This window comes from Colletes gigas, unplaced genomic scaffold, assembly GCF_013123115.1.
Source record: "Colletes gigas isolate AHSC1104 unplaced genomic scaffold, ASM1312311v1 Colletes_gigas_Sc00019, whole genome shotgun sequence".
Lineage (NCBI taxonomy): Eukaryota > Metazoa > Arthropoda > Insecta > Hymenoptera > Colletidae > Colletes > Colletes gigas.
Genome location: NW_025106648.1, coordinates 1,099,774 through 1,115,645, shown reverse-complemented (window position 1 = coordinate 1,115,645; position 15,872 = coordinate 1,099,774). Strand labels below are relative to the sequence as shown.

The window sequence follows — 15,872 nt, the reverse complement described above, 5'->3', positions numbered from 1 at the left end:
TTAATATTCACTGTTTCTTTGACCAGTTTTACGGCTCAGTTTTCGATATAAACGCGAAGTCGAGCGTGAATTAGAGGAGAGAACTAAATCGCGCGGTTTGTAGTAGCGATCTTCGTATCTGCCTTGAAACGTCGAACGATATTTTGACCAAGATGCGCATATGAATTAGCCGTACGTTACTTTCGGTAACTCTCGTAACTGTCGAAATTCTTGTGGACTTGCACTCGAAAGGATCTCGTCGGGACAAAAGAACGCTCTTCCGTGCAACGTGCCTTCTCAGAGAGCACGCAAACTACAGTAGACGTATGTAAATACACGAAAAGAGGAAGGAAACAGTAGTACATACTTAGAATAGGCTCGATAGACTGGTTCGTCGATGATCGACGTTTCTCGCGTTATAAGTTTCACGGTGATATTTTCATGGTAAACGTCTTCGAATCTCAAATCGCGACAATATACGAAAAGAAAGAAAAACAAAAGAAAAACTCGTAGATGATGATAGCGTCGAAGCAGATTTCACTTCTTCCAGAAATCAAATTCTCGTTCTTTCAAACGCGTAACGACTGATATACGTGTATATTAAATTTAGCGGTTATAGTTTCGCTGGCCAAAATCGGGACTATAACTCGTGAACGCTGAAAACGTTGTTCTCGATAGAATCGACATTGATCAGAAGACAACGGAAATTTCTATTCCGCGTGTGCAGCGACTCGAGTTATTTTTTCACCGATTAAACGCTATCTGCGCGAGCATAATAATTAATGTTCATTCGTAATTTGTGGTACAAGTGAAAGTAAGGCGATTCTTTGTCAAAAAATACGTCGAAAGTGTGGGGTAAAATATTTTTGTAGGGGGCATACTCTTTGAGATAATTGAGTTCGAGTATACGCGGGGCATGCGCCAATTTTATACATTTACGGCGCATTTCCAAACAAAAATACTAAATAAAAAATTATTATTTCTTATTATTTATTATTATTTATTATTATTATAAATTTAAAATTAGAATATGTTAAAACATAAAATGAGAAAACAGCAAAATAGATTAAGTAATTCGTGATAACGATGTATAAAGGGGAAAATAATAAGGTTTGCAAAGACGTGTCTACAAATTGGCCTAATATAGTTTGCCTCGAGAAAAAAATTCTATTTCGCGCTTTCGATTTATTTTTCGACAAAAAATCAGTCTTTGTTCGAATTACGGAAACCCTTGTATAGCGCGGGACGTAATACCCTAACCGAGGGGTGACGAACTGATGGCTCGCGTCTTCCCCTACTTTTCTGTGTCGCATAAGCGTAGAAAAACTCACCCCCACTATGCCCACTGTACAGAATCGAGACGAAGGCTGGCTGAGCACCCAACTACTATGGAACCTGATGATGAGAGAATCGGTTTGTTAATAGCGGAACTCTCGGTGGCTCTCGAGGGAAAAGAAGTTCGTCACCCCTGCCCTAACCGACAAAGAACGTAGAACGGAGAGAAATTAGACACGCTGAATGAAATATTTTACGTCGAATTGCAAGTATAAACACACTCGGGGCCTCGTTCTAAAGATTTAGCGCGGGGGGCCATTGACTTAATGATGACAATATTAACTGTAGATACTATACATATATATATACACGCGTACTATCTTTCATACTAAGTACCTATTGTGTAAATCGATTATCGTTGTACATTGTATACACGCGCGTGTTCGTGTGAAACGCATGGCTGTCGAACTATGCGACGCCAGAACGAACAAACATTGCGACAATACTATTTAGCCATTGCCAAAACACGTGGGAACCGTAGAAATTCGGCAAAAACGGCTTCTGCGTGGGATCGTCTTTTTTGTAACGTCGAGGGCAGTCGTGTCTCGAATTGGTAACCTAAATGTGGAGTGTCTGAACGTTGATATAACATAATAATTACTGAGGAAGTAAAAAATACTTGGAAACGGAGCACGATTGTTTTTTGTAAAAGAATTAAGAATATTTGTTGTTAGAAAGTTACTTTGTGTGTCTCGAGATCTCAATCTTTTTAAAGACACGTATCATTCGAAACAAAATTAACGTGAGTTTGTATTAAAAGTTGAAAATATTTGACTAATAGGACTCTATTTTTCTTTATAATATGACCATTGAAGAATCCAATAATAGTAAAGAAAATTAAATAACTTATTAAAACAGTAACTTAAATAGAAGAAATCAGTTTGTATTTATGTTTTGAATGCAGCATAAAAGAATGCATCCATTAATTTGTACCAGCTGTTTTCAAAGAAAATGTGATAGTTTATTGTGCAATATCGAAATTGCTTTGAGAAGCTAGAAATAATTTGGGTTATAAAGTATCAGATTCTAAATAAATCGCTAGGAATATTCTTGTACTTTTTACCATTTCGTAATCGTTACGTAGATATTTCCGAGACACTGTACATGTATCGAGGTTACCTCTCGTCGACGTGGGGATACTGCTGCCGCCGACGGTCACGCAATTTTTTACAATTCTCGTCGGTATAAGCGTTCGTATAGAATAACCATTCGTGCAATGATACCATCCAATCTCGAATTTGAGATAGGAGTCGCGCGTCTCTTAGGGGGGAGGTATTCGGAGTATAAAAAAAAAGAAAAGAGAAAAAAACGGCATTTGTATTTTGTATTTTTATATAGTTTGTAGAACGTCAGCGTCGAAACTTCGCGGAAACGATGTCTGCATCTGTGATCGAGCGCCTAGCCTTCACGGACGAAAATATTTTTCACGAGTCATGCTTGTTTCGTAGACGCGTGTGCGACGAAAAAGAAACGAAAGAAACTCGTTAAATCGTGAATTAAATTCGAAAGTCGTATCGGTTTGATCGTTCTGATATTTTTCTACTCGTCGAATCGCGATTTCAATGAATTGCAATCGAATCGCCCGTGACCAGGGACGTCGATTTTAGCATATCAACGATACACATTTCGCGCGATTAATGTTATATTAAAAGAACACGCGTGATTCTTGTTGATTTACTTTTCAACGTCGACGATAATATTTTTTTCCGTGCAGTCTAACGGCAGGACTTCTTACATCTATAATCATTTACACCCGTGAGTCATATCCCTGCCATATCCAATATTCTAACGAAAGGTGCTCGTTCTGCACTGTATAGAATAAAAAAAAAATCGTGTACTTAAACGTTGAAAAAAAAAAACAAGAAAAACGATTACTTTTGTAGACAGTGATCGGTCCAAGAAACGAAATCTGCGTCTTTCTCGCCCCGTAAAAATTATTCTACCTACGTTCCATCTCGGTCTCGTAAATGTAAAAAGGAGAAGAAAAATGTAAACTAAGACATATCTGAGAATTAATAGATATCTACTTTTCGCGTCACTGTCTACAAAACGCAAAGAGCGCAGCACCTTCGACTCTCATATCTAAATGAATCTTACGATGCTCAAGGGCTTGGACGCAGTATTGAATAACAAATTATACAATTAAGTTAGCGCAGGTGTAATGCTCGTGAAACGAGTGCACGTAGAGTAAGAGAAAGAGAAAGAGTGAGAGTGAGTGGGAGGAAGAGAGAAAGAGTGTGTGTGTGAGAGAGAGAGAAAATACTTCTGTATTCTATAATATACAAACAGAGATGGGCAAAATTCTTATCTAGAGACAAAGGTAAACAACTGTTTACCCATTACTCTAAAAATTTCAATTATCAGATAAAAATGCAACTGTTCGAGTAAATTGCTATAGGTTGGTCTCATCGGTTATCCATTGTTGGAACAAAATTTTGCCCAACTCTGTATATAAATTGTACAGAAAGATTCTTCGACCATCATAACGAGTATCTCGTTTTCTTTAGTATACTGCGCCGAACAAAAGTATATGTAGTATCTTTTAAAATCTGCCGTCGAGGGAGGCGCGATAGTTCGCGGTAATCTCACCGAACACCTGTTCTACCTACGTAGCGACCTTACTCCCAATTAATCGGAGCGCCCTTCTTTCGATTAAGTAGCTAAGTTAACCCAGCGAGGAAACAAAAACTCTGCACTGCGCACTCTCGTGAATTGAAGGTTTATCGTAATCGTAGGTGTAGCGATTAGCGAGTCGAAAGTCAGATATAATTCTTATTACTGCACGCGTAGTTATGCGATCGATCGAGGATCCGTGAGTTGTTTGATGCAGGCCGTGGTCGATTCGTTCGTTGGAAAGGGCAGAAATTTTGATCGTGATTCGAAATACTATGATTCCGGAACTCCTAATTATTCACAGTAAATTCGGGTAACAACGGGCCAGGTGCAATTCAGAAATTTATTATCAACGCGTTTGGAACTAGATCATCCATCAGAAATACATGTTCGTCGATACATAAAAAATGAAGAAAATAATGCCCACAAAAAAACAAAAAATTCAACCCCATAGAACGATAAAAATTGTATCGTGAGAGTAGCTTTCTAGATTTCACCGATAATTTGCCATTTTTATGCGTATATAGAAAATTCCATTACGCCCAATATCAAAATTTTCGCTCGAAGAATGGAAAATGAAAAGTTAATCCGTGGCCCGCATCACACGCGCGTTCGTGTACGTGTATCGTGAGTGTTTGTGTACGTTTGTATATAACGGATGGGCAAAATACTTCAGGTAAAAATTTCGAGTAACCAAGAAAAGATAAATAACTTACTATCACAATTATAACAATTATAATCTGAATTGCAAAGTAAAATTATATTTTACGTTTAAAGAATGAAAGTTTTTCCATCGAATAAGCATTGCGTATAAATTGATATAGAATTTTTGTATTCGTCACTTATTATTGGAAATTTTGCTCATCTCTGTGCTGTATATACAGTGAGGGATAGAAATATTCGTACACTAATTACGTGGACATGAAAAGGTCTACAATTCCTAAATTATTCATGTGTATAAATATATATAATTGTATATTATACATAAAATGAAGTAACAACTAATACACAGGAACGAAAGTTACTGCACTATATAAAAAACGATAATAATTTAAAATTCACTTAAGGATAACGTTTCGACAGGACGAAAGTATTTGTACGATACTAATTTTATTTGTAAGTATCCAGAAAGCGGTTTGTCTACACGGTTAAGTAGTTTCGAAGTTTCCCGCGTAAATAAAATTGTATAAATACGATGTATTGCAAGAAGAAGAAAAGAGTAGACCAGGGTTAAGAATAATATTTCCTGTTATTTTCGGAACAGGAGTTAATTACATTGAATTAACAGATCTATGGATATTCCAATATGTAAAGAAAAATTGAAGAAAACTGTATTTAATATGTGAATATACACATAAAATGTATATAAGAACATAAACAGAAATATAACCGTGTATTTACAACTCACTGTACTCCTTGTAAAAAGATCTTATATCGACTGAAACTAAGAAACGTGAAAATGCCATCCTTATATGAATTTTGAATTACTATTAACTATACAGTATTGTAATAACTCCTCTTGCTGCATATTTGTTGCCCCTAAGGTTCGAGTATAATATGTAATTACATATAATTAAGTATAATTATTTATACATAATATAGCTCGTTTTATTTCCACGTCCTTGCTGTACGAATACTTTTATCCTGTACATGTACGAAGGATAAGGATAATTGAAAGTTGCTTTTAAGTGTGTTGCATACAAAAAAAAAAGGAACATGTAAAAAACGATAAAGAATGGTTTCGATCGTTGAGAGACAGAATGGTAGCACATTCGGGCATTAAAGTCGCCACGGTCTGCCAAGTAGGCTATATACACATGCATAATTATGTCTTCTATTTATCGACAATAATTTAATCGGGAATTATTTACAAGTTGACGACAATAATGGGACACTCGAAGGAAGCGCTGGCCGTCACCGAAGAGGGATGTTCAAACGTTGTAGATACGCTAATCGAGAAGAGAATATTCCGAAAACGTATTTTCCAAAAGCTACGTACATTAAGATTATATACAGTACTATAAATATATACATACAATATATGAAAAAAAAAAATATATATATATACATATATCTGATCCTAGCCTGAAAGGGTCGCGCCTAGCTTCGCTTGCTAGATTTAATATTTTTGTAATGACGCTTAGACGTAGTTCGTTTGTACCTTTACAGAGTAAACATGTTTGATTTCGGGCGCCATCGTCGACGCGATCGATGGACGCGCGAAATTCGAATGGAAGCAAGGCAATTGACTCGCGATCATAGCAGTTGAACGTTCGATCGAATGACCACGTGAATTCTACGCGATAGGAAACTATAAAATGCGACCTCGAAAAGAAAAACAAAAAAAAAATTCGTGATTCTTCGATTGAAATTAGGCTTCTCCTAGTCAACCTTATGGACGTTAACGATTTTCTCCGATTACATTAGACGTAGCTGCGTCAGTCTGTACGAGTCCACGCGTTGAAAACATTGGTCGTTTAAAAAGACGGTAAAAAAAAAGAAATCGGATTGTTTGGTCGTCGTCAGTATGAAAAGTAGACGAGATCGATACAGATTTGCGAGGAACCAACTGTCGAAAGAATGTCGATCGAAGAAATACGAGTAGCACAAAACAATCCTGCCGATACGGTGGCGCGAAATCCGCAGCGAAAGAGACGTGCACTTCCGGAACGGATGCGCCGTGTATTTATGTTACGCATAAGTATGTATGTACTTAAGTCATAATTCGTTAGCGTCTGCGTTTGTACCTCTCTAGAAGTAATGAACTGGATATACGATCGCTAAACGACCTTCGGCGGAACCAAACTATTGCGTGTTTGTATAGAAATCCATATACACCTACGTAAATGCCAAAAGAAAGCAGATATAATCGTCAAACGATAGTTAATTTTCTTATTTCCGTCCTAACCTTACCTACCGCTCCCTAAATAGTATAATCTTCTAAAATCATCGTGATATCTTCACGTATATTTATATTAAATATTTCTATTTTGAAATTCGATGCATCGCTGTTTCATAAAAGCGAGAGATTTCATCGTTTCGATCGAGCGTTTTTTGTAAAAGTACTCTCGCGGCCATCTGTGTTCGAGACAACACACTACGCCGCGCCCGACACGGGACGCGACGTTCCGAATATTCAATTTCAAAATGTGGAAACACTCACCCAACTGCGGCACGGATACGTAGGTTTCGCAATCTACCAGGAACTGGCCGGTTTGCACTGCACCGAGGGCGACGATTCTCTTCGTTAAAAACTCGATTGTTTGCGGGCCGGTTCTGTTTTCTATCATCGGGTACTGTTGCAACCTGACGAATACACAAAATGCCGGTCACGGACGAGACAACGAGCACTCGTTTTTATTACATTTAAAAGCACACGACAATTAGTATCGTTTACAGCGTGCACTGACCATTGGAACGATAGAAATATTCTAGAAGGTTCTTTGCATTCTAACATGTGCTAGGCGCGCTACATAACCTCCAAACGTCAAAAATGTCGATAAGCGCGTACAGCACGTAAAACGAAACAGCCGCGTTCGTACGAATCATGCGTACGAATGATTATAACAAATTTTTTGGATTATAAAAGTACTTACACGGTGACACCCATGTCTACGGGAATGTTTTATAAGTCGAACACGCCGGGACGCGTCAAAACACCACAGAACACTTGTCAAAAGGAAAGAACGCGCGTAACTTAAATTCGTTCCCGGTGTTGCCGCTCGATGTCGTTAAACCTCGATGGATGGCGCTACAAAGACAAAATGTGGCGCACTCTACAACACGATTGAACTATTTTATCATTTTAATATAACCACAAACGAAATATACGAGTAGAGGTTGCATTCAATGTATGTTTTCGGGGTATTTCTCTGGGGCTACAAAGTCCAATCACAGACGAGGTATATGAATAGACCTTTCACCTAATGTAATTTTTCGGCCCGAGTTTCTGTCATTACCATTTTCGTGTCACTCGCAACGTTATCAACAGATTCAGAAATTAACACAAGAGGAAGTGAGACAGAAAATAAAATTACATAAATTATATTATTTTTTAACGGAATCGATTGAGATTATTTAAAGATTTCAAAATTATTAAAATACGTAAGGATCTCATTGGTAAATACACCGCAAATCCTCTATTTTTTATTTTAAATTGTAATAAGAACGCAGCCATTAGCTCATATTATTTGCTATGTAATTACATAGCATATCCAATAAAATATATAACTCATATAAAACAAATAAATATGAAAAGATATTTCTTCTTGGTGTCTTGATTAATCCCACGATGTTTCCCTGAAACATAAATCAGACAATAAATAAAATTCTACAAAGAAACTAACTACATCAAGCTACTTCAAACTACAATAGAGTGGCAAATATGGGGATGAAGTTAGACGTTTCAAATATCGCAACACTACGGGGCAACAACGCGATAAATCAACAATCGCAACGCTAATTTATAATAGAAAAAATTCCAAACGCGACTTGTAAGAATAAAAGCAACCCGCGAATGGTAATTATTCGCAACACTACCCTGAAAAGCAAACGCGAAAAATAGTAATTCGCAACTCTAATTCGCAATCGCGTTTACTAAAAATTCGCAACGCTATTTTTAAAGCAAACGCCCGGTTCCTAGGTTTACATAAAGACAATCACGAATCGTATTTATTCGCAGCACTGATATATCAACGCGATAAATATTTGTTCGCAACTCTACGAGCAAACGCGAACATTGTATATTATTCGCAACTCTAACTTTAATCAGGGGCTATTGGTACATGTACATAGACATGTACTGGCCACAAAATAAACTAACTACTACTAGTACTACAATTGGGGTAGAATTTGGGCATTGAAAATATCGCAACGCTAAATAAAAAATCGCACGATTAATCAAGATCGCAACGCTAATTTATAACGTGAAAATTACAAACGCGGTTGACATCCATTATTATATATACAAAAGAGTAAAAAAGCAACGCGAATCGTGATTGTTCGCAACACTACCCTGAAAAGCAAACGCGAAAAACAGTGATTCGCAACTCTACAAGCAAACGCGATTATTGGATATTCGCAACTCTATGTATATCATAACCGCGGGTTATGGGGACGGATGGCTGGCATGTATGGTGCAATCATGTACCATCAGGTACATGCATACGTGAGCGAGTCAGAAAAATAAACTAACTACAACTACAGACGAGTTAAGTGACAAAGTAGTAACAGGAATGACTTTCCATCCTCATCCGAGGATAAAGATGAAAAACCATTTGTTGTAGCCCACTCTTGAGACAGTTTGTCAGGGCCTCTTCGGCTCATTGAGAGCCTTTTCTTTCTTCGGCGGTCCTGCCGATGCCTGAAACTTACGAAAGACCGGGCTCGAGATTTTGTGCAATACGTAGTCTTCCAACAATATACGAATTGTTGCAAGTGCATACGTGGTGAATCTCGAGGGGGCGAACGTTTCGAAAGGGACCTAATCACGACCGCGAGCGCGAGAGAGCGACTTTAAGAGTCGCGCGATTCGAGGAGTCGAAAATAAAGCCGAAACAAACAGCACAAGTGCACCGTTTGAATCAGCAACATTTCTACTCTCGAAATCGTAACTACAGGAACAGAACTGCCACGCGAAAACGCGCCTACCCGAATTACTAATGTGGACAGTCCTGCCCTGACCCTACCTACTTAGGTTTAAACACACACACACCAAAAACAAAGTTACCTACCTACCTAACTCTATATTTAAAAAAATGCAAAACTCAGTCTCTCAAACAAACACTCCACGGTTCTCATTCTCAATGTCCGGGCGCGACCTAAACTAGAGAGGACTCCCCGGGGTTCCTCCGACACCCGGACACAACCTCATTCATACTCTAATTGTGTACGTACCTGTTTTTGCAGTGGACTGACAAAGCTAGTGCCCATTGCGTAATTTTATTATTTATGTAAAACATTTTAATATATCTGATATAGTCTCTATTAAAATATACTCTATACATATATGATTATATAAGATTGAAAAGCTAATTCATTATGCATTTTACAATATTATCGACGTGTATGCAATACGAACAATTGCCAAGTAAATAATAACTATAAGTTTAATATTATTATTGTGATTGTTATGAATCTAATGTCAAAAAATTCTGTATCTGAATTGTGATGAACTTTTGATACGATGCACTTCCACAACCTAACCACAAACACACATATGTGGACAGTACATCGTGCTCGAGACACTAACATTGTCAGTCGCACAGATAAATTATTATTATAAATGTTACAAACTAAGTCATCGTGCCCCGTTGCCTTCGCTCGTGCAAATAACACTTGGGCATGTGCATGAACTTAGGCAAAGAACACGGGAAAGTATCCTGAAAATCCTGAATAAAACAACTGGTTATTAATAATTAACTAAACGGTATCTATTCTCAGTTAAAATGACTTGTTATATGTAATATATCAACAACAGAGTACGTAAATATTGAAAGATATTATTATTCAAGAAAAATTTGTGACTGAAATTTAATTGTTCAAAATGTAAGACTTTAATAAAGATTTCATGATAAAATAATTTACTTTGCAAATTGAAATAAATTTGTTAAATTATTATTCAAAATATTAAATTAACCTTGGTCGATTCTGTCGTCAAAGTAAATTTAAAAAAAAATAGAATTAACATGCATGTTCCTTTGAGTAGAAAATCGACCAGTCGCGAAACGCCTTCTTGCACATAAAATACATCATATGATATATTAATTAATAAAACGAATATTTAATAATTATATTAATGATGTAAGACATTTTACTCAATCATACGATTAATATAATGTTTTTACATTATATTAATTCATATTCTACTCAATTATTTAATTCATATAAAGATAATAAACATATTTCATATATTTTATTAAAATTGTGTAATAATCATATTGTGTAATATTTATTGATAACATTAAAAAACGCGAGTGCAAGAAGACCCTAGCCTGCACTAAAAAAATATAACTCATGGGTATTTTTCATACCCGCGGTCACTTAACTCGTCAAAAATACCAAGTATACAACTGGTCACCCGTGTTGATTCGGATATTTCATCCTACAACACGGTTGGGGACCAGAGGAAACAAAATAGCATGCGACTCACCAACTGTAGAATTCAAGCACCCGGGCGACGATGTTGCATAGTAGGAGTCATCAGCGAAGTCATCAGCGACGTTAGAAACGAAGTCAGCATCAAGGTCAGCAGCGAGATCATCGTCGAGTTTCTCTGGATCCACAAGTACGATGATGAGATGTCAGGATCCTTTAGAAAGAAAAAGTAAATGTTTTTACGTAAAGGTTTCTACCGTATTTGAAAACTTGATGGCAAATTTAGATCAAACAATTTTTTTTAAGCGCACTCGGAACAAAATACGAAGAATACTTACATTTTTCGCACGTGGGCATCGCCAAATACTCTTTTTCGTATAGATACAGGTTTCCTATCGAAACGTGTTCACAAACTCTCAAAGCATTATGGCGTCGCGTGTATAGCGTGACCGTAGTTTGGCCGCAGTTGAGAATCTCATGTGGTTGAATTGTAATTACGAGCTGCCACAGAAATAAAACACGAATTTGTTAACAGACACTTATTAATATTGGAAAAATGCATCGATGAGTAATGACGAAAAGATGAGAACCGGTTAAAAATGAAAAATACGTTTGACCGTAGTTGAGCGTCCCGTGTTTGAATTGTAATTACGGGCTCTTACAGAAATAAAACACAAATTTGTTAAAATGCACTTATTAATATTGTATAATTGCATCGATGGAGAATAACGAAGAGAATAGAAATGGTCAAAAATAAAAAATACGTACCTAATTAGACGCGAAGCTGTCAACGTACTTCTCACACCACTTTCCAGACGAAGAATGACGAACAGGATCGGACACGTCTCTCGCGCGAGGAGTGGGGAGTGGGGAGTGGGGTGAGGGAGTCACGTAGTCCGTCTCGACTCTTGATGTGTATCTTCGAAATAAAGGTTAAACCTTAAGCCGCGTCCCCACTGGGTCGGCATTTGCCGTTCGGCACGGCCGATCGGCAAAAGCCGAGAATTGCGTCTACACTGCGTCCGCATCTGTCATCTAGCACGGCCGATCGGCACCCTAAGTACTTCTCGGCAAAGCCAAACACTGCATCGTCTTGGATAGCATGGCTTGAAAAGCCGAACGGCATGCCGACGAGTCGATCGGCACGATGTCGGTAACCATCAAAAGAGATCGTGCCAAGACACGAGAGCACGAAAGTTTCATGTCAATTTCGTTCCAAAACCATCATCGAGATACAAAGATACAGGAACTTTAAACATTAATAACTTTTTAACAAAGCCTCCATCAACAAATTGGTATTCTTTCGCGATCGAACGGAAAATTTCACAGCGCGACGATTGCTACCTCCAGTTCTGAAAGGCCCAGGCAGGGCCATAAAGCCCCGTCTTGTAACCAAATATGGTCATAGGCGAAAGATTTTTTCCTCGTGCCCATATTTTTGCATAGTCGATAGCCTTTCGTTCCATTCAACGACGGAATTTTCCGCAACCCCCACTAACTGTTCATCCCCTGCACTAGTCGACGAAGTCAGTGTTCCGTTTGATTAGCTCAGGTTTTTACGCTTTTTTATGTTGCCAGATGTGGAACCGTTACTTCGTCGCGAAAGTCCTCGAATATTCCGCATCTGGCAAATTTTGTTGTAAAATAATTTAGTGCTTTGTCGAAACGAAAGCGCTAGGCCCGAGTTGACCAGCGAAGGGCTATATTGTTCCGCGGGTGGTACGGTCTTCAAGGCCAAACGTCGCACAGTGTGACAAGTATATGGGAGTTCGGGACAAAATTAATAACTCCTAAACTATTCAATTTTCGACTTAAGGCCTCTATACTTTTTTTAAGAGGATACAAAGATGCATCGATTTATGACCAAAAAAATACAATTTTACAAAAAAAATTAAGGTGATCTTAACAAGTAATAAGTAACAATAACAGTAACAAGTTTCTTAACGGCAATGAAAAGATTAATTGTTTTTACACCCACATACCCCTCCATTCATACACCCACATACCCCTCCACTCATACACCCCCATACACCTCCATTCATACACCCACATACACCTCCACTCATACACCCACATACACCTCCATTCATACACCCACATACCCCTCCACTCATACACCCACATACACCTCCATTCATACACCCGCATACACCTCCACTCATACACCTGCACAAAATATAGAACATAATTTTGACACTTCATAAATATAGGATAGAATCTAGTAAAATAAATTATGTATTGTATTGTAAATAATAGTAATAAATCTAATATAAAAAATAGGATTAATTATTTAATATTATAACTAACGTGATCCAGCAATACTTACTTTTATATAATCTTGAAGTACATCAATGAGAGCTTCACATACTTTTGGAATGATTTTTGAAATTGTTTGTTTTGAAATTTTAAATAAGTACATAAGGGAGTGATATGAATCCCCTGTTGCCAAAAATCGTAATGTCACACCAAGACGCACTTTTGCAGGGATTGCTTCCCTAAAATTTGTGTCCTTCGCAGCAATTTTTGACCCGATTAAATTTAGCAATTGTTCAAATTCAGTAGAGGACATGCGGAAAAAATTTTTAAAGCCACCGTTACACCTGTATTCCAGATTGATTGCGTTTACGTCGTCCAAAATTAAATCTTTCATCATATCACTGGCACTATATATTCTTCTGCTACGTAAACTCGGACGCATCCAAAATCTTCGTTTTTTAGGCATTTTTTTTGCATTTGCTATTACTATAACTGCAGCAGCACCAGTTATTATTTCGTCGTCACTGTACATTTTTTGTGTACTGAAATGGCTTTTCCGCGGTGCATAGCAGTGGCACGGCCGTGCCGCCTTGTGCCGCCTTTTGCCGAACGCTGTGCCGATCGGCAGTGCCGATCGGCAAATGCCGAGCCGTGCCGACCCAGTGGGGACGCAGCTATCGGCAAATGCCGAGCCGTGCCGACCCAGTGGGGACGCAGCTTTATATCTCGAAGAACTGAAAATAAATAAAATTAAGACATGAAGAAAATAAAATTAATATAAAAAGATATCAAACAAACAATTAATTAATGATTTATAATCTTTATACTCCTGTGACGTCACAATGAGAAGCTGTCATTGGCTCATCTAATATCGATCTGTTATTGGTTGCATATATAACTAGATCAATTAAAATATATTAATTATAACCATATAATGCGTAAGTATTAACTTTCAATCTAAATTTCAATCAGTTTTTCATATAAAAGTTTCTTTTGTTTCTACTAAATTTTCTAAAGATATTTATTTTAATTCTCACTGGATATCCAACCTTCTTTGACGCGGTGTCGATAACACTGAACTTGACGCAGTTTGGTAAGAAGTCTTCTACAGGCATAAACGAAGTGTGAAGTAGACGCCGAACGCGATATTTTTTCGTAACACAGGGATTAAGGGCACAGACAATGCATAGTATAGACGCATAAAACAACAGTGTTAGTGTCACGCAGATCAGGAATTCATGAGTCCATCTCCAAGGTGAAGTCGAGAGGCCGGCGTCCGAGAATGTAAACACAACCTGACCGAGCTTTTAAAAGATAAGAAACGTATCGCATCATTATCCTTGGCTTAGGAATGCTAACAATGGTAAGAATAAAATTATTTTTAAAGAATATTATAGAATACACTAGAAATAGGTACAGACGAGTAACAGACAGGAACAGTATTCAGTGGGAGTCCTATGACGCAAAAGAAAAACATCGTGAAAAATTAATATATTTGTATATTTTATACATATTATTTGTCTATTGTTGTTGCGTTCACTCAATTTATATGAAAAGCATTTATTAAAATTTCAATCAAAAATGAATATATTTACATATTAATTAGTACATATTTCGATAAAATGAATTCCCTATGTATATCGATATTTCATCTTTAAGAGACACTATTGAATCTATCGAATAATCGAAAGTCGGATGCTGCTCATTGTGACGTCGCAGGAGTATAAAGATTATAAATCATTAATTAATTGTTTGTTTCATATCTTTTTATATTAATTTTATTTACATCATGTCTTAATTTTATTTATTTTCAGTTCTTCGAGATATAAGGTTTAACCTTTCTTTCGAAAATGCACATCAAGAGTCGAGACGGACTACGTGACTCCCTCACCCCACTCCCCACTCCTCGCGCGTGATCGTGTCCGATCCTGTTCATCATTCTTCGTCTGGAAAGTGGTGTGAGAAGTGCGTTGACAGCTTCGCGTCTAATGAGGTACGTACCTTTTAATTATTCTTATCTAAATGTTTCTAATCGCTGTTACTACTCTCTGTTATTCTGTATTGGTACTTTCGTTGAATATTAACCTGTTTTTATTACGAATTCAGTCTGAATTGCGAAAAAAGTTGAATCTGCTTCCCGCGTTTTCTTCCACGTTTAATCGTCGTCAATTATGATACCTAGAAACGAAAGTACCAACTCATAAACCATATTTTGGGTTCAATTGATGCTGAGTTAACATATAGCTACATTTATTTTAATGCATTTGATCGAAATGTGTGTTTTATTTCTATTACAGGCTTGTTGCTGCAGTTTGTGTCAAAGCAACGCTACCGGCACACGATCAACGACATGATGCGTAAAATCGACTTTATTATAACAAGTGAGTACGTACTTATACATATTTATGCATTTTTGTCTTTTTATAGATGCAGTATTAAATTTAATACTATTACAGTAATATAATATTTTGGAATTGATCAATCACAATTATTAACACAGTATCCCCTATGAAAAACATAAAAGTAAGAAGAAAAAAGAAAGAAGAAAAGCACACTATTGTTTATTTAAGTGGTTTAAGTAAGAAGGAAAAAGA

The 15,872-nt window shown here is 37.2% G+C and overlaps 1 protein-coding gene across 1 annotated transcript in view; it reads right to left on the bottom strand.

The window, feature by feature from the left end:
* Positions 1-7,449, bottom strand: part of LOC122400596 (mediator of RNA polymerase II transcription subunit 20) — a 188,149-nt gene extending 180,700 nt beyond the window's left edge. Inside the window, exons 1-2 of the mRNA XM_043402119.1 lie at positions 7,338-7,449; positions 7,091-7,233 (exon numbers count right to left, since the gene is read on the bottom strand). Coding sequence (XP_043258054.1) covers positions 7,091-7,233; positions 7,338-7,384 — 190 coding nt within the window. The 5' untranslated portion in view covers positions 7,385-7,449. The remainder of the gene's footprint in view (positions 1-7,090; positions 7,234-7,337) is intronic.
* Between the last annotated feature and the right edge of the window lie 8,423 nt (positions 7,450-15,872).